The following is a 21,132-nucleotide window of genomic DNA, read 5'->3' as shown; positions in this document are numbered from 1 at the left end:
AAGCCTTCCACTAGATGTCAACCGTCTTTAGAACTTTGTTTGAGGATTCTACTGTGAGGTGGGACCGAATGAGAGAGGAATGAGCCAGGTGTCTGGCAGATTGCCCCAGTCTCTGAGGCGCAGTCACAAGAGAGTTAGCTCTCGTTCCATTGCTTTTCTACAGACAGGAATTCTCCGGTTGGAACCTTATTGAAGATTTATGATAAAAACATCCAAAAGATTGATTCTATACTTAGTTTGACAAGTTTCTACGGGCTGTAACGGAACTTTTTGTCTGACGTTCGGCTGGACCTGAACGCGCTTTTGAATTTGTTTACCAAACGCCCTAACAAAAGAAGCTATTCACCTCTCTCCTCCCCACCATCTCTCCTCCCCATCATCTCTCTCCTCCCCATCATCTCTCTCCTCCCCATCATCTCTCTCCTCCCCATCACCTCTCTCCTCCCTATCACCTCTCATCTCCCCATCACCTCTCTCCTCCCCATCACCTCTCTCCTCCCCATCACCTCTCATCTCCCCATCACCTCTCATCTCCCCATCACCTCTCTCCTCCCCATCACCTCTCATCTCCCCATCACCTCTCATCACCCCATCACCTCTCATCTCCCCATCATCTCTCTCCTCCCCATCACCTCTCTCCTCCCTATCACCTCTCTCCTCCCTATCACCTCTCTCCTCCCTATCACCTCTATGTCACTCACCCAGCCCCCCACAACAGTGCAATCAATATATTCAGATGGAATACAATCAGCGACCAGACCAGACTGGGGCCGGAGAACTGTCTTGTCTCCTCTCCTCCTCACTCCTCTCAGACACACATAGGGAACAAAGATTGGGAATGAGGGAGGAGGGAGGGAGGAGAGATGGAGGGAGCTGGAAGAGAGCAGAGTGAGGGATGGAGAGTTTACTTCAAAGGGAGGGGATGGGGTGGAAGGCAGGATGAAGGGATGAAGGGAGAAGGGGTAGGATTTGGTGCAGTGATAGCTGGTCTGGCTCAGAGTGGAGCTGGATATTAAATCTGCCTGTCAAGTGCTTCCAACACACAAGGACACCTCACATATGCACGCATAAGACACACACACGCAATAATACACACACACACACACACACACACACACACACACACACTAAAACTAACACATAGGCCACAAATAAAGCAACAATAAATAACCTTCATTTTGACAAGGATAAGCATATTCCCGGTGCTGTGCGTTGTTACTCTGTAGTTAGCCCCTGCTTTGTTTATTCCTGGCTTCTGGAGTGGAGGCCAGGGGGCCACTTCAATAAGAGCCAGAGCACCTGGGGTAATTTCATTAGTGGCTGGCTGGAGTGGAAGACATTCCAGTTTCAGCAGCAGGAGAACGGGCTGGAACTGGACAGTAGTCCCCTGAGACAAGCCCCCTCCATAGCCCTACCATCTAGGCTGCTCTACTCAGCACCACCACAGATTGGAAGTGATCTCACACACACGAGGGGAAGATGATTAAAAGCTCTGACTTATGACACACTCACACTCAGTCCTGGACACTGTCTCAGGCAGGCACCATGCCATACATCACATGGGTGGGGCTGGGTACTGAGATATGACAGTATTAGTGGACTAGATTACAAATGGACCCATGGTACAACTCCAGTCCTCATTATGAGGCATTACAGATTTAGTGGACTAGTTTACAATGGATCCATGGTACAACTCCAGTCCTCATTATGAGGTATTACAGATTTAGTGGACTAGTTTACAATGGATCCATGGTACAACTCCAGTCCTCATTATGAGGTATTACAGGTTTATTGGACTAGTTTACAATGGATCCATGGCACAACTCCAGTCCTCATTATGAGGTATTACAGATTTAGTGGACTAGTTTACAAATGGACCCATGGTACAACTCCAGTCCTCATTATGAGGTATTACAGATTTAGTGGACTAGTTTACAAATGGACCCATGGTACAACTCCAGTCCTCATTATGAGGTATTACAGATTTAGTGGACTAGTTTACAAATGGACCCATGGTACAACTCCAGTCCTCATTATGATGTATTACAGGTTTATTGACTAGATTACAAATGGACCCATACAGATTTAGTGGACTAGTTTACAAATGGACCCAAGGTACAACTCCAGTCCTCATTATGAGGTATTACAGATTTAGTGGACTAGTTTACAAATGGACCCATGGTACAACTCCAGTCCTCATTATGAGGTATTACAGATTTAGTGGACTAGTTTACAAATGGACCCATGGTACAACTCCAGTCCTCATTATGATGTATTACAGGTTTATTGGACTAGTTTACAAATGGATCCATGGTACAACTCCAGTCCTCATTATGAGGTATTAAATATTTAGTGGACTAGTTTACAAATGGATCCATGGTACAACTCCAGTCCTCATTATGATGTATTACAGGTTTATTGGACTAGTTTACAAATGGATCCATGGTACAACTCCAGTCCTCATTATGAGGTATTAAATATTTAGTGGACTAGTTTACAAATGGATCCATGGTACAACTCCAGTCCTCATTATGAGGTATTAAATATTTAGTGGACTAGTTTACAAATGGATCCATGGTACAACTCCAGTCCTCATTATGATGTATTACAGGTTTATTGGACTAGTTTACAAATGGACCCATGGTACAACTCCAGTCCTCATTATGAGGTATTACAGATTTAGTGGACTAGTTTACAAATGGATCCATGGTACAACTCCAGTCCTCATTATGATATTCCATTACAGATTTAGTGGACTGAGCAGAGTTTACAAATGGAAGCCCTCCATGGTGCTGTTTCTGCTTCTTAACCTCTTCAGTCCGTCATGTTGCTGTCTGTGGACAGGGGGCTATTGGCCTGAAGGGGTCATTTAGTGGACTAGTTTACAAATGGAAAGGTTTCCCATGGTACAACTCCAGTCCTCATTATGATATCAGTTTAAGATAGAGATATCAGTTTAAGATAGGATATAGTTTACAAATGGACCCATGGCACAACTCCAGTCCTCATTATGAGGTATTAGTGCAGATTTGGGGACTGAGGGTTTTTTACAAATGGACCCATGGTACAACTCCAGTCCTCATTATATGAGAGTATTAACCCTCAGGTTTATTGAGACCATTTCCTTTTGATTTTTCGTTCACAATGGATCCATGGTACAACTCCAGTCCTCATTATCCTTATTACAGGTTATTGGACTAGTTTACAATGGATCCATGTGAAGTGTTTAATGTCTGCTACCCTCCAGTTTCCTCATTATGAGGAGGAACAGGTTTTGACAGGAGTGCCGGAGGAATTATGAATGGATCCATGGTCCAGAACTCCAGTCCTCATTATTGTTGTATATTACAGGTTTATTGGGCTAGTTTAAGATTATCTGTCTGTTCCATGGTACAACTCCAGTCCTCATTATGATGTATTACAGATTTATTGGACTGAATGTTTACAATGGATCCATGGTAGCAACTCAGGGAGCCAGGTTCTCATTGGATGAGGTATTACAGGTTTATTGGAACTAGTTTACAAATGGATCCATGGTACAACTCCAGCTGTCCTTCAGGCATTAGTGATGATGTATTAGAGACAGATTTTGTTTTCGCTTGGACCTAGTTTTTCAATGGATTCATGTTCATGGTACTCCACGCCAGTTGTCTCTATTGAAGGCTGAGAAGTGTATTACAGGTTTATTGGTTCTGTTTTTCCAATGGGATCCCGCATGGTCCATGCTCAGCAGTCCTCATTATGAGCGCTTCTCGTATTACAGGTTTATTGGACTCAAGTTTACAATGGATCCATGGTACAACTCCAGTCCTCATTATGAGGTATTACAGGTTTATTGGACTAGACGACAATGGATCCATGGTACAACTCCAGTCCTCATTATGATGTATTACATATTTATTGGACTAGTTTACAATGGATCCATGGTACAACTCCAGTCCTCATTATGAGACTCAATGCGCATATTACAGGTTTATTGGACTAGCCTTTACAAAGCCTGGATCCATTCTTCTGGTACAACTTCTCCCTGAGTCCTCATGTATGATGTATTACAGATTTACGCTTGTCCTAGACTAGTTTACTCTAACGTGGATCCATGGTACAACTCCAGTCCTGGCCACCCCGGCGTTATGAGCTTGTATTACAGGTTTATTGGACTAGTTTACAAATGGATCCATGGCGCAGACTAAGTCAGGTAACTCTCCTCCTGCCGTCCTCATTATGACCATGGTCTCACAGATTTATTGGACTGTTTAGCGGGGAAGACTGGATCCATGGTTCTCTAAGGCATTTTATTCCCTCCAGTCCTTCCGCTAAGGAGACGGCACAAATCATATGATGTATTACAGATTTAGTGGACTAGTTTACAAATGGACCCATGGTACAACTCCAGTCCTCATTATGATATTCCACCTCGTACAGTACTTTAGTGATGAATGAGCAGAGTGTGGTTCGGTACTGTACCTTCAGGGTAGGCCTCTCGTCGCTGAAGCCCTGGGTGGCCCGCTGCAGGGTGCTGTTTCTGCTTCTTAGGAGGCCTCTTCTGCATGTTGGCCGTGCTCATGTTGCTGTCTGTGGACAGGGGGCTGCCAGGACGGTGGCCTGAAGGGGTCATTTGATACTTTCGTCCTGAAGGAAAATATACATTTGGTAAGGTACATGAAACCATGAAAAGGTTTCCCCTCTGTCAGTGGGCTTTCAGAATAAGAGTTTCATAAACATGAGATATCAGTTTCATAAACTAGAGATATCAGTTTAAGATAGAGATATCAGTTTAAGATAGCTATTCCTCATTCTCCTAACTACCTTTACTCTTTCAGTCCCCTAGATATGATTAGAGTCAGTTTAAGCTAGATATATCCTTGTTTAAACTGGAGAAATCAGTTTAAGATAGATGCTGCGTGTGAGCAGGTTTAAGATAGAGTGGTATCAGTTTTCCCCTCTACTGAAGATTTCAGTTATTCCTGTTTGGACATTACTTGTGAAAGTCATTGTATTTTGTGTTTTTGTTATATGTTTGGGTCCTCATTCACCTGCATAACAGTGTGACATGGGTTTATATGTTGTGTTTTGTATTGGGGTTTGTATTATTTGGGATCGCGGCTGATTAGGGGTGTGGTATAGGCTTGGCTGCCTGAGGCGATTCTCAATTAGAGTCAGGTGCTTATCGTTGTCTCTGATTGGGAACCGTATTTAGGCAGCCTGAATTTCGCTTTGTAATTCGTGGGTGTTTGTTCCTGTCTTTGTGTAGTAGTCACCAGATAGGCTGTAATTAGTTTCACGTTCCGTTCTGTTGTTTTTGTATTCAGTTTCAGTTTATTCATGTACCGCGATTCTTTCATTAAAGTCATGAGTAACCTACACGCTGCATTTCGGTCCGACTATCTTCTTTCAACAGACGAACGCCGTTACAAGATAGAGATATCAGTTTAAGATAGAGATATCAGTTTAAGATAGAGATATCTGTTTAAGATAGAGATATCAGTTTAAGATAGAGATATCTGTTTAAGATGGAGATATCAGTTTAAGATAGAGATATCTGTTTAAGATAGAGATATCAGTTTAAGATAGAGATATCTGTTTAAGATAGAGGTATCAGTTTAAGATATAGATATCAGTTTAAGCTAGAGATATCCGTTTAGGATAGAGATATCAGTTTAAGCTAGAGATATCTGTTTAAGATAGAGATATCAGTTTAAGCTAGAGATATCCGTTTAGGATATAGATATCAGTTTAAGCTAGAGATATCCGTTTAGGATAGAGATATCAGTTTAAGATATAGATATCAGTTTTGTATTGGCTGCGTCTCAATCCACCGCGTCCTCCAGTGTCACACTTCCGCATCTGCGGTGAAGGTGTAGTGTTTGTCAGATCATGAGACATCCTGAAAATCAATCTTCTCACGAAAACATCTGTAGTGTCCGAACAGCGTTCAAACTATTCTGACTATTCTATGGAAAAAGGGGAGACTCTCACGAACACGATGGTGTTCTCCATTTGGCTCTACGACCCCCCAAGTGTCAAGTGACTCGTCTGAAGGTAATTGTGTTTTTTTTTTATTATGGAAGTTTGAAGGTAGTTTTGTGCCTACCTAAAAACACGGGTTAAATATGTGTAAATAAATATATACAGTATACTGTATTTGTAATTTCTCTTAGATTTAGGACAGACACTTCAAAACCTTGTCTCTTATGATTTAGTTTTTCACTGTCCATTTTGCCATTTATGAATGTGTAGTTCAATGCATTTCCATTGGCTTTAGTAGTAAAGGCCAAAATCAATATTTTATCCCCCAAAAATGTATACCTAAAGGGGCCCTCAAATAAAAAATAAAATTGCTAAATGATCCATAGTATGACCATCATACTGTATATCAATACCATTTGTCAGCTTAGCACCCACCCTCCCCCAACGTCTTAGACTCTAAGGAATTAAGGTGCTCATTATCTTGTATTCTCTTCTTCTTGATTAAGTGACGTTATATTAGTGAGGAATAGATGTGCTTACCTCCGGGGCCTCCCTCCTGGCCTTGCGTGGGGTTGGTGTACTTGGCCACCTTCAGGCCTGCGTACTCTGCAGCAGACGCGACTGCCTGGGCAAAGTCGGCATCTGTGAAGAAGGATCCGTCTGAGGAGCTGAGAGCGCTGGAGCGCCCTGACGAGGCGTTATCCTCCTCGGATGCCGAACCCCAGCCGTTGATCATGGATCCCGTCACAGAGCTCTCCAGGTCCCCCATGCTAGAGGCTGGGGTCTGCTCCAGACCCCGCAGCAGCAGCCTCCTGGGGTGCATCTGCTGGGGGTGGTGGGGGTGGTGAGGGTGGGTGTGGTGGTGGTGCACCTTAGCCACCTCCGCGTCTGTCTCATCCCCTTCCTCCTCCTCCTCCTCCTCCTCTCTTCCTCCAACATCTCCCCCTCTTCCTCCATGCCGTCTGTGTCCAGGGACATGGGGCTGGAGATGTAGCCGTAGGTGTGTGAGGGGGAGAGGGGTCGGGAAGGGGGGCTCACTGCATGGCGTCTGAAACAGCAGAAGACATGTTCTTAATGTAGGGTATGAGAAATCAATTATATAAATCAATTATAAAATATGATTGCATTTTTTTGCAGAGACTATTGAAATCATTACTACAGTGGGTATCACCCATTTATTGTCTTACAAAGTGGGAATAAAATATATTTAGTATCGTTTTTTTGTCAACGATCAAAACAAAAGATGAATGAAAGATAAATCAATAATACACCTTGAATAAATAAGTTGTAACAATATACTTCAGAAACAGCTCTTTGCATGACTTTAGTGCCTTGCTCCATAAAGGATACATGTTTTGATATATTCTGATTCAGTATACTTGATTCTGTATATGTTTCACTCTGTCATTTAGGTCTAACTGAACTCATTTAGGTCTAACTGAACTCATTTATGTCTAACTGAACTCATTTAGGTCTAACTGAACTCATTTAGGTCTAACTGAACTCATTTAGGTCTAACTGAACTCATTTAGGTCTAACTGAACTCATTTAGGTCTCACTGAACTCATTTAGGTCTAACTGAACTCATTTAGGTCTAACTGAACTCATTTAGGTCTAACTGAACTCATTTAGGTCTAACTGAACTCATTTAGGTCTAACTGAACTCATTTAGGTCTAACTGAACTCATTTATGTCTAACTGAACTCATTTAGGTCTAACTGAACTCATTTAGGTCTAACTAAATGACCATGCTGGTCATTTATGAACATTTGAACATCTTGGTCATGTTCTGTTATAATCTCTACCCGGCACAGCCAGAAGAGGACTGGCCACCCCACATAGCCCGGTTCCTCTCTAGGTTTCTTCCTAGGTTTTGGCCTTTCTAGGGAGTTTTTCCTAGCCACCGTGCTTTTACACCTGCATTGTTTGCTGTTTGGGGTTTTAGGCTGGGTTTCTGTACAGCACTTTGAGATATCAGCTGACGTACGAAGGGCTATATAAATAAATTTGATTTGATTTGATTTAACTGAACTCATTTAGGTCTCACTGAACTCATTTAGGTCTAACTGAACTCATTTAGGTCTAACTGAACTCATTTAGGTCTCACTGAACTCATTTAGGTCTAACTGAACTCATTTAGGTCTCACTGAACTCATTTAGGTCTAACTGAACTCATTTAGGTCTAACTGAACTCATTTATGGGGTGAATACTTACGCAACGACCATATTTTTATTTTATTGTACATTTATAGAATGTTTTTTTCACTTTAACATTATGGAGTATCTTGTGTAGATCAATGACCCCGGGAAAAAATCACAATTAAATATATTTCATTCCCACTTTGTAACACAATAGACTGTTAAAATAGGGGGAGGGTGAATACTTATGATACCCACTGTATATCAGCCAATCAGAGTCTATTTTAATCCAGAATAACACATCCCAGTACCTGCGCTCGTGTCCAGAGCCAATGCTGTCGGCAGTGTCTTGGAGCATGGGTTGCAGCTCATCCTGGGGTGAGGGGGTGAGGGTGGCTGTGGACTGGTGGCTGTAGGACACCGCGGCGGGGGACGAGGCAGCCCCTCTGACAGGTGGAGTGGGACCCCTCTCCATCTCCTCCTCCTCCTCTTCCTCCTCCTCCAGTTCGTCTGGCTGCAGGTACATGCGGGAGGGGGGCAGGGAGCACTGCATGTCTGGGTCATAGCTGTCAACACAGTGAAACACACTGATTAGTTGGATGTCACTCAACGTGACAATAACATTCATAGCTGGAACAATGTCGCTAGTATATAGTCATGTTGTGCTGCTACCAAGGTAAAGGAAAAGGTTTGACATGAACCTAGCAGTGATAAACAATAGAACAAAAATGCTTAGGACAAATCTAACACTCTTTCAGTAAATGAAAGGGCAGAGTGGCAGGGAGGTGTGTGTGTGTGTGTGTGTGTGTGTGTGTGTGTGTGTGTGTGTGTGTGTGTGTGTGTGTGTGTGTGTGTGTGTGTGTGTGTGTGTGTGTGTGTGTGTGTGTGTGTGTGTGTGTGTGTGTGTGTGTGTGTGTGTGTGTGTGTGTGTGTGTGTGTGTGTGTGTGTGTGTGTGTAGACATGTCCCACCTCTCGTCCATAGACAGGGAGTACTCCTCCATGTTGCGGCAGGGAGGTGGGTTAGCAGGGGGAGGAGGCAGAAGGTCAGCCCAGTTCATTGCACTCTGTTTGGGTAGTTTGGGGGTGCGCACTCCCTTCTTTTGACCTTGACTCCCTGGAAAAACATGAACAAAGAACTCCTTCAGTCAGAAACATGCAGACACACATCCCCACTCCCACATCCTCCTCTGTCTCACAACCATCTACATAGTTGAATAATGTTAAATCAGCAGCGAAATGAATACATTGACAGCAGATAATAGAATAGGAACAAACAGGGATAATTACAGCGTGGGATTTACACAGATAAAAAAAATATATAATTTTACACGAGAGCATGTCAGCTAATGGCAACCCCGTACTTTATGGATGTTGCGAAAATGCACCATGCACATTATCTCTCAATGTGTAATTAATGCCAGCCATGCCATCAAAAACACAGTCATTTTTCAACTAATGTTCACCATTGCCAAGAGAAAAAAGAAAAACGTGAAAAAAAAGCAGAAAACATCAGAGGCCAATTAACAGCAGCCAATTAGAATGAGAAACCAATGAGCTGTGAGCTCAGCGAGCACAGAGGGCTGCTCTTTAATGAGCTGAACTTCATATACAATATCGGAATGGATCCTGGGCGTTATGGAGGCAGTGTTGCATTCCCTCTGGAATGTGTGTGTCATTAGTCCTTGTCCAGAAACAAACACTGCAGCTCTGATGAGATTATCCTCCTCTTTGGCGGAATGAAGGGGACGGTAATTAATGTTTTTTTACAAACAACTGTCTGAGCAACAAGGAAGAACCAAATAAAACGTCCAGTGACTAGCTCACACGACAGAAAAACACTCACAAACGTGGTATTTCATTTTCTGTTAACCCACGGGATTGAAATTTGCTCAACTTCAACATCAGCATATGTATACACACACAGACTGGAAAACTGACACAGACTGGAAAACTGACACAGACTGGAAAACAGACAGACTGGAAAACTGACAGGCTGGAAAACTGACACAGACTGGAAAACGAACACAGACTGGAAAACGAACACAGACTAGAAAACTGACACTTACTGGAAAACGAACACAGACTGGAAAACTGACAGATTGGAAAACTGACAGACTGGAAAACTGACACATTGGACAACTGACACAGACTGGGAAACTGACACAGACTGGGAAACTGACACTTACTGGGAAACTGACACTTACTGGGTAACTGACACAGACTGGGAAACTGACACTTACTGGGAAACTGACACTTACTGGGAAACTGACACAGACTGGAAACACACAGAGACAGGAAATTGACTGGAAACACACACAGACAGGAAACAGACAGACTGGGAACACACAGAATGGGAACACACAGAATGGGAACACATGGAATGGGAACACACAGAATAGGAACACACAGAATGGGAACACACAGAATGGGAACACACAGACTGGAAACAAACAGAATGGGAACACACAGAATGGGAGCACAGAATGGGAACACACAGACTGGGAACACACAGACTGGGAACAAACAGAATGGGAACACACAGAATGGGAGCACATAATGGGAGCACACAGAATGGGAACAAACAGAATGGGAACACACAGAATGGGATCACACAGACTGGGAACAAACAGACTGGCAACAAACAGAATGGGAACACACAGAATGGGAGCACAGAATGGGAGCACACAGAATGGGAACACACAGACTGGGAACACACAGAATGGGAGCACAGAATGGGAGCACACAGAATGGGAACACACAGACTGGGAACACACAGAATGGGAGCACAGAATGGGAGCACACAGAATGGGAACAAACAGAATGGGAACACACAGAATGGGAACACACAGAATGGGAGCACAAAATGGGAGCACACAGAATGGGAACAAACAGAATGGGAACACACAGAATGGGAGCACACAGAATAGGAACACGCAGAATGGGAACACACAGAATGGGAACACACAGAATGGGAACACACAGACTGGGAACAAACAGACTGGGAACAAACAGAATGGGAACACACAGAATGGGAACACACAGAATGAGAGCACAGAATGGGAGCACACAGAATGGGAACACACAGACTGGGAACACACAGAATGGGAACACACAGAATGAGAGCACAGAATGGGAGCACACAGAATGGGAACACACAGAATGGGAACACACAGAATGAGAGCACAGAATGGGAGCACACAGAATGGGAACACACAGACTGGGAACACACAGAATGGGAACACACAGAATGGGAACACACAGACTGGGAACACACAGACTGGGAGCACACAGAATGGGAACACACAGACTGGGAACACACAGAATGGGAACACACAGAATGGGAGCACAGAATGGGAGCACACAGAATGGGAACACACAGACTGGGAACACACAGAATGGGAACACACAGAATGGGAGCACACAGAATGGGAACACACAGAATGGGAACACACAGACTGGGAGAGCACAGAATGGGAGCACACAGAATGGGAACACACAGACTGGGAACACACAGAATGGGAGCACAGAATGGGAGCACACAGAATGGGAACACACAGACTGGGGACACACAGAATGGGAACACACAGAATGGGACCACACAGAATAGGAACACGCAGAATGAGAGCACACAGAATAGGAACACACAGAATAAGAACACGCAGAATGGGAACACACAGAATGGGAACACACAGACTGGGAACAAACAGACTGGGAACAAACAGAATGGGAACACACAGAATGGGAACACACAGAATGAGAGCACAGAATGGGAGCACACAGAATGGGAACACACAGACTGGGAACACACAGAATGGGAACACACAGAATGGGAACACACAGACTGGGAACACACAGACTGGGAGCACACAGAATGGGAACACACAGACTGGGAACACACAGAATGGGAACACACAGAATGGGAGCACAGAATGGGAGCACACAGAATGGGAACACACAGACTGGGAACACACAGAATGGGAACACACAGAATGGGAGCACACAGAATGGGAACACACAGACTGGGAACACACAGAATGGGAACACACAGACTGGGAGAGCACAGAATGGGAGCACACAGAATGGGAACACACAGACTGGGAACACACAGAATGGGAGCACAGAATGGGAGCACACAGAATGGGAACACACAGACTGGGAACACACAGAATGGGAACACACAGAATGGGAACACACAGACTGGGAACACACAGACTGGGAACACACAGACTGGGAGCACACAGAATGGGAACACACAGACTGGGAACACACAGAATGGGAACACACAGAATGGGAGCACAGAATGGGAGCACACAGAATGGGAACACACAGACTGGGAACACAGAATGGGAACACACAGAATGGGAGCACACAGAATGGGAACACACAGACTGGGAACACACAGAATGGGAACACACAGACTGGGAGAGCACAGAATGGGAGCACACAGAATGGGAACACACAGACTGGGAACACACAGAATGGGAACACACAGACTGGGAACACACAGACTGGGAGCACACAGAATGGGAACACACAGACTGGGAACACACAGAATGGGAACACACAGAATGGGAGCACAGAATGGGAGCACACAGAATGGGAACACACAGACTGGGAACACACAGAATGGGAACACACAGAATGGGAACACACAGACTGGGAACACACAGAATGGGAACACACAGAATGGGACCACACAGAATAGGAACACGCAGAATGAGAGCACACAGAATAGGAACACACAGAATAGGAACACGCAGAATGGGAACACACAGAATGGGAACACACAGACTGGGAACAAACAGACTGGGAACAAACAGAATGGGAACACACAGAATGGGAACACACAGAATGAGAGCACAGAATGGGAGCACACAGAATGGGAACACACAGACTGGGAACACACAGAATGGGAACACACAGAATGGGAACACACAGACTGGGAACACACAGACTGGGAACACACAGACTGGGAGCACACAGAATGGGAACACACAGACTGGGAACACACAGAATGGGAACACACAGAATGGGAGCACAGAATGGGAGCACACAGAATGGGAACACACAGACTGGGAACACACAGAATGGGAACACACATAATGGGAACACACAGACTGGGAACACACAGACTGGGAACACACAGACTGGGAGAGCACAGAATGGGAGCACACAGAATGGGAACACACAGACTGGGAACACACAGAATGGGAGCACAGAATGGGAGCACACAGAATGGGAACACACAGACTGGGAACACACAGAATGGGAACACACAGAATGGGAGCACACAGAATGGGAGCACACAGACTGGGAACACACAGACTGGGAACACACAGACTGGGAACACACAGACTGGGAACACACAGAATGGGAACACACAGAATGGGAGCACACAGAATGGGAACACACAGACTGGGAACACACAGACTGGGAACACACAGAATGGGAGCACACAGAATGGGAACACACAGACAGGGAACACACAGAATGGGAACACACAGACTGGGAGCACACAGAATGGGAACACACAGACTGGGGACACACAGAATGGGAGCACACAGAATGGGAACACACAGACTGGGAACACACAGAATGGGAACACACAGAATGGGAACACACAGACTGGGAACACACAGAATGAGAACACACAGACTGGGAACACACAGAATGGGAACACACAGACTGGGAACACACAGACTGGGAACACACAGACTGGGAACACACAGAATGGGAACACACAGACTGGGAACACACAGAATGGGAACACACAGACTGGGAACACACAGACTGGGAACACACAGACTGGGAACACACAGAATGGGAACACACAGACTGGGAACACACAGAATGGGAACTGAAGCCTGACGTTTCTTTTCTCTTTCTTTGTTTTCTCCATTTTCCCTCCACTGAAGGCTGCTTTTCATTCTTCTTCAAGAGACTGACGTGGAAATTAATCAAAATTACCATTTTAAAGCATCATGCATTATTAGTCCCACTATGATTTATTGCTTTTGAGGAAAATAATGATTTAGAAATGGAGCTTCTGGGTTGAAAGTGATTAAGTGGTTTTATATAAATAATAATGAACTGGAAACAACAACAACAAGAGCGATTGAGTGAAAATCCAGGCAGTAAAACACCAGCCATCTGGCTGTGGATGTGACAACCCCTGTCTGCCCCTGTCCCCCCTCCTTCCCCTCTCTCTCACCAGAGGTGCTGCTGCTGCCACGGTCAGAGCTGTTGTAGGATCCCCCTGTGTGGGCCTCGTGGGCCTGGTTATAGAGGATGGTGGTAGCCATGGGACTATCCCCTCCTCTATAGTGGTCTGGTAGGGGAGAGGAGGAGGATGGTAAGCATGATGAAGGTGGGTCGCAGGGCAACATACACTACATTATCGCATTAGAAAAGCACAGATAGCTTATGAAAATGAATGACAGAAGGGGACATTATGATATCAAAAGATGCATAGAGACTGTTTGAGTTTAAATGACTAATGATCACAGTTAGGCTAACATAAGTGCTAACATTGTAATAACACATCTAAATAATGATCTTAACCAGCGATGTGTTTAAATGTCTGTCATACACCTCTAATAGTGCATCTAAATCTTAAAGGGGGGGGTGAGAGGGATTACTTATCCTAGGATAGGATAAGTAATCCCTCTCACCCCCCCCCCTTTAAGATTTATAATAATAATATAATAATATAGATGCACTATTGTAAAGTGACTGTTCCACTGGATGTCATAAGGTGAATGCACCAATTTGTAAGTCGCTCTGGATAAGAGCGTCTGCTAAATGACTTAAATGTAAATGTAATAAGTTTAAATGTAATTTTAAACTGTCACAACAAACAGTCTGGAGTAATATCATGCAATAACATCATGTTGTCTTCCTAATAGTGCTGAAAGAGAAGACAAGCAATTTCTGTTCCACACAAGAGACCATGACCAAACTGAAAACAGTGTTACTGAAGCAGCAGTTCTTTCCTGCAGGAAAGAACAAGGTGACGACAGTTTAGATCAGTGCCTATCAGTTCCAACAGAAATGTTTCTCTCTCCTTCAGATACCTGAGACACCTGGAGAACATCCTTACACCTGTTGCAACGTGACTTTACCCATGAAGAACAACCCAGACTGAAAAGACAGAAACTGACCCAGAATGTAGAGCAGAGATTATATATGAACACAGAGAGGAAAGAGGAGCTAAGTAAATGCATAAGAGACAATGAGAGAGAGACTGATGATGGTCTCTATCAATATGACTGAATGTGGGGCAGCAGGGAAGCGAGTGGAAAAAGGAACATTCTTCAGCATGGTGGGTCCATCCCAAAAGATAAAGGGAAAGAAAGAAGGGAAGAAAGAAAGATGGAAGGCGGCTATGTTTTGACCTCCTAACCTCCACCGATTCCCACCACACACTCACCCTTGTTTAGCTTGTTCTGCTCCATGATGTTATACTGGTGGAGCTGTGAGGTCATTTCCTGTTGCTTCTGCAGCTGAACCGGGGTGGGTTTCCAGCCATGTTTCTCGTTCATCTCCCCTCCCCCTCCTCCTCCTCTCCCTCTGTCTCTGTCTGTGTTGATGTTGTTGCCCAGGATAGACGACTGGATGAGCTGTGTGGTGGCGTACGGGGTGGGCTGTCCCCCTGGTCCACCCGGCCCAACGAAGCGTCCGTCCTTCAGGTTGGGGCTGTTGAAGGTCTTCATCTCGTTGATCTTGTTGGAGAGGTCCACGTCTCCGTACACTCCTCCCTCAGGCACCATCAGGTTGGTCTGTTTGCTCTCCATCTGGTTGTTATAGTTGGCGATGCAGTCGGCTGGATAACATGGGGAGCGGGTGCAGGGTGCAGGGTTTAGTCAAAGATCAGACTAGATTCTATAGCTAGGTTCAGAAGAAGAGGTTTGCCAAGTGCACGGACGGCACGAACGGCATTGTATTCAGTTGTATTCACTGGCATCACATTCCGATAAAAATAAGATGAAAAGATTAACATTTCAGAATGACACAGAAATAAATCAGCCTGAGTCATTTGTACCTTTCAACAGATCACTGTGCCTTCAGTCTAGACATATATATATATTTCAGTGCAAACTACAGTTCATTATGTCAGATATCCCCATCTGGTTCAGTTGACTGGAGCTTTATTATACTTCCACTGTCTGCTCTCTCTGTCCTTCTGTCTCTATAATGTCTCCGTCTTATCCATAGCTCAACGTGGGTGGCGTGTCTATCCTCCCTGTCAGACGCCAGGCGAGGAGGCTTTGCTCATTGAGAAGGACAGTGGAACATGTCTGTATCAGAAGGTTGGAGGGAAGCGTGCAGCAAAGAACAAAGCTCCACTGTCAGATCCAATGTTCTCTGGCTCATAAAATATTCAAATCCTCCAGCAGATCTGAGAGACAGCCTTGCGGTAAATATCAAGGACGGCTGTAGGTGGAACAACCGACGCACGTGAGCCTCACATTTCCAAGAAGCGAGGGATATCTGAGGCACTTCAGAGGCACTTGTGGAGAAAGGGCCTCTATGTGGTGGATAAAGGGACATTAACTCGTATCCCTCGGCTCCGTCACCTAGCCGGTGATCCTGTAAACCTTCACCGGGTTTAGGTTGGCCACACAAAGCAGCCAGCACCAGGCATGCTCCTTAACGTCTTATACTGGGGATGAGTGAGAAGTGATTTTAGCATATCAAATCAAATCAAATGTATTTATATAGCCCTTCGTACATCAGCTGATATCTCAAAGTGCTGTACAGAAACCCAGCCTAAAACCCCAAAACAGCAAGCAATGCAGGTGTAGAAGCACGGTGGCTAGGAAAACTCCCTAGAAAGGCCAAAACCTAGGAAGAAACCTAGAGAGGAACCAGGCTATGTGGGGTGGCCAGTCCTCTTCTGGCTGTGCCGGGTGGAGATTATACCAGAACATGTTACCCCTTCTCAAACAAACTCAAACCATGTTAGGGAAATGTAAAACACAGCACGGAATGTTGGATTAGGTTTTCTCTTGTTGACTGTCATGGATAACTTTAGAAGTTGGGTATGTATTTGATGGGTACAGTGTTTCTTTGTCCTTGAGTAAGATGCTTATCCCAGCCGTAGCACAGCACTTAGTACAACACTACATCTACTACAATAAGAGAGTGGGTAAGATGCTTTCCCAGCCGTAGCACTGCACTTAGTACAACACTACATCTACTACAATAAGAGAGTGGGTAAGATGCTTTCCCAGCCGTAGCACTGCACTTAGTACAACACTACATCTACTACAATAAGAGAGTGGGTAAGATGCTTTCCCAGCCGTAGCACTGCACTTAGTACAACACTACATCTACTACAATAAGAGAGTGGGTAAGATGCTTTCCCAGCCGTAGCACTGCACTTAGTACAACACTACATCTACTACAATAAGAGAGTGGGTAAGATGCTTTCCCAGCCGTAGCACAGCACTTAGTACAACACTACATCTACTACAATAAGAGAGTGGGTAAGATGCTTTCCCAGCCGTAGCACTGCACTTAGTACAACACTACATCTACTACAATAAGAGAGTGGGTAAGATGCTTTCCCAGCCGTAGCACTGCACTTAGTACAACACTACATCTACTACAATAAGAGAGTGGGTAAGATGCTTTCCCAGCCGTAGCACTGCACTTAGTACAACACTACATCTACTACAATAAGAGAGTGGGTAAGGCTGTTTGGGGAGACGGTTGAAGTCAACAATGTAAATGAATCAATGAGTGGGTAGGCAATACTACTGTAGTATGTGCCACATGTTCAAACGACTGTCCTGTATACCCACGTCTCTTTACTGTAGTTTAACTTCTAAGCCTACTGTATGTCAAAGGGAGGTTTAGGACAGGGGTCGGGTCCAAGGCTTGTAGTGTGTAACCTCAAATCCCTTGTCCCCACTCTGCACCAAGAGCCATACCTCTCCCCTCTCTGACAGCTGTTGGTCCTTTATCTCTGTACAGTGTGAAAACTTTGCTCTTTCGATTGTGTGTGTGTGTGTGAGTGCCCATCGGACTTCACAGCCAAACTCACTCTGTATTGTTTATAGAAAGTACTGCTGAATGAGAGGCCACCTGGGTGTGTACCATAACTCCCTCTCTGTCTCCATCACTGTCCATCATCTCGTCTGCTCTCTTTACTTTCCTCCCCACTCCCTCGGTCTTTCTCTCTTCCTTTATCTCTGTTTATGCTACTTATCCTCCCCCCATCGTTCTTTTTCCTACCCCATTCCCTTTCTTTCTATGCACTCTTCCAGGTACCCCCCCCCCTCTCTCCACCCATCTCTCCATCTCTCCATCCAGTGTTGGCTGCAGTCTGCAGTCCTGCCCTGACCTCAACCATTGCTCCACATTTCTTAAATAACTGAGCACTTAGTGGGAATGACATTATTGGCTATAACAACAGTATGGAAATTAGCAGAGCAATTCGATTTGCAGCAGAGTAAACCAATAAGGACCTTCCAGGGCACTCCTTTTATTTCCTGCCTAAAACAACCCTGCTTTAACCTGAAATAAATCAAACACACACACTACTCCTACTCCTAAGCCACATATCCCAGGTTTTTATTCTAGAGACCTCTCAAGGAGAGAGGTATAGAGAGACTCCAGGGAGCTAACCCAGATATGAGATTTCACCTCTCTCTGTTTTCTACCAAATAGATCCGCTTGTTTTGATGATTCTTATCTATGCTTGGTTTTGAGAGCAGGTGCGTGAGTCATGCAACCTGGATATCTGAGGAGGTACAAAGTCTGTGAGAATGGCTGGGTGGTGGTCCTGAGGGGGCTAGGCCCCATGACCCTGAAATATGTTTATTTGTATGCATATCTAAGCATACCTCTGTCTGTATCCTCCAGGTAGTTATTTAAAAAACAAATATTATTAAATATGCTTCACTTTATCTCTGCTAGAATCTGGGTAAAATATTTTTCAATATATTTAGTTATTGCTTGCTTTTCTGAAGTATTCTAACCTTGTTATGAGATTGGGAACCTTTCTGGGCTAAAGACAACTTTTAACAAGGCTAGTAGTACTACAAAGAAAAAACTAACACAAAATAAATTCATAATAATATATACAGTACCAGTCAACGTTTTGGACACACTTACGCATTCAAGGGTTTTAATTTATTTGTAAAATGTTCTACATTGTAGAATAATAGTGAAGACATCAACACTATGAAATAACACATGGAATCATGTAGTAACCAAAAAATATAGTCGATTTTTCAAAGTAGCCACCGTTTGTCTTGATGACAGCATTGCACTCTTGACATTCTCTCAACCAGCTTCACCTGGAGTGCTTTTACAACAGTCTTGAAGGAGTTCCCACATATACTGAGCACTTGTTAGATGCTTTTCCTACAATGTAGAATATAGTAAAAATAAAGAAAAACCCTCGAATACTTAAGTGTGTCCAAACTTTTTACTGGTAGTATGATTATTATTACTATAAAAAAAAATGTAAACCTGAGGGGGCACGTGCCCCTGTCCCCCCTATGGGCATGATGCCTCAGAGTTATTTTGATAACTGTTTCAGTCCAGTTTATGTTTGGGTGTGTTGTTCCAGTGTGCAGCGTACTCACCTGGGCGGCTGTATGTAGCCAGGTTGAGGGGACACGTGCCCCTGTGCCCCTATGGGCATGATGCCTCAGAGTTATTTTGATAACTGTTTCAGTCCAGTTTATGTTTGGGTGTGTTGTTCCAGTGTGCAGCGTACTCACCTGGGCGGCTGTATGTAGCCAGGTTGAGGGGACACGTGCCCCTGTCCCCCCTATGGGCATGATGCCTCAGAGTTATTTTGATAACTGTTTCAGTCCAGTTTATGTTTGGGTGTGTTGTTCCAGTGCATAGCGTACTCACCTGGGCGGCTGTATGTAGCCAGATTGCTGTCACTGTTGCCCTGTCCTGCGGTGCAGCAGTTCATGCTACAGTCATTGTGATTGGAGCAGGAGTTGGGCCAGGTATCAGCCAACCAGGGCTGGGTAGCAGACTCCCCAATGTTCAGCAAACCTGGCCTGGAAGGATGGGGCACAAAACAGTCAACACTGACTAACAATGGAACATGCTGCCCCACTGTAACACAGGTTTTAGGCAGATCGATGGGGATTCAGTCAATACTAAATTATTATTTTGAAATTGTCACACTTCCCTATGGCTAGGTCCTAGGCTGTTGTTTTACAGAAAATATCACTCCCTCTCCTTCTCTCTCTCTCTCTCTCTCTCTCTCTCTCTCTCTCTCTCTCTCTCTCTCTCTCTCTCTCTCTCACCTTTCTCTCCCTGCTCCATTGGCCTTGGATGCGTATTAGAGGAGAGCTCAGCTAAATAGATTATGTGCGCTTGACTTGTCCATGGCCAATGACACTGTTTCACTGAGCCCTCGTGAGCATTAGCGATCCGCTCGGATTAGAAAGCCAGATAGAATTCACTCCCGGCATGCACCACAAACACTCCGCCAGTAGATTCCATGGTGTCACAGAACATCTTTATCATCCTTTAAAGTTTAGTATAAATACACAACTACAGTCAAGGACTGAAAGTACTGAACAGAACGGAGATCAAAGGAGGTCACTATCTGAGCAGCTAACCGATCGCTGCAGCTGTACATAGTCTATTGGTAAATAGCCCACCCATTTTCACCTACCTCATCCCCATAGTGTTTTATTTATTTACTTTTCTGCTCTTTTGCACACCAATATCTCTACCTGTATATGACCATCTGATCATTTATCACTCCAGTGTTAATCTGCAAAATTGTAATTATTCGCCTACCTCGTGCCTTTTGCACACATTGTATATAGACTCCCCCTTTTTTTATACTGTGTTATTGACTTGTTAATTGTTTACTCCATGTGTAACTTGTCAGGATTTGGCCAGGGTTGTTCCGGTTTTTGGTCACTAGATGCCCCCATTGTGCCTTTTGACCTTTTGTTTTCCCTTGATCCCCATTATTATTTGCACCTGTGCCTCGTTTCCCCTGATTGTATTTAAACCCTTTGTTTTCCTCAGTTCTG

At 44.5% G+C, this 21,132-nt stretch overlaps 1 protein-coding gene across 1 annotated transcript in view; it reads right to left on the bottom strand.

Moving 5' to 3' along the window:
* Positions 1 to 21,132, bottom strand: part of LOC124005266 (roundabout homolog 1-like) — a 485,264-nt gene that overhangs the window by 12,977 nt on the left and 451,155 nt on the right. The window contains 8 exon segments of the mRNA XM_046314363.1: positions 4,465 to 4,629; positions 6,508 to 6,916; positions 6,919 to 7,015; positions 8,418 to 8,672; positions 9,077 to 9,221; positions 14,319 to 14,435; positions 15,537 to 15,929; positions 19,982 to 20,136. Of these exon segments, the coding sequence (XP_046170319.1) occupies positions 4,465 to 4,629; positions 6,508 to 6,916; positions 6,919 to 7,015; positions 8,418 to 8,672; positions 9,077 to 9,221; positions 14,319 to 14,435; positions 15,537 to 15,929; positions 19,982 to 20,136 (1,736 nt within the window).

The sequence above is a fragment of the Oncorhynchus gorbuscha genome, linkage group LG19 (assembly GCF_021184085.1).
Source record: "Oncorhynchus gorbuscha isolate QuinsamMale2020 ecotype Even-year linkage group LG19, OgorEven_v1.0, whole genome shotgun sequence".
NCBI classification, from domain to species: Eukaryota; Metazoa; Chordata; class Actinopteri; order Salmoniformes; family Salmonidae; genus Oncorhynchus; species Oncorhynchus gorbuscha.
The sequence above is the reverse complement of the archived record's forward strand: the minus strand, read 5'-3'. Positions and strand labels throughout refer to the sequence as shown.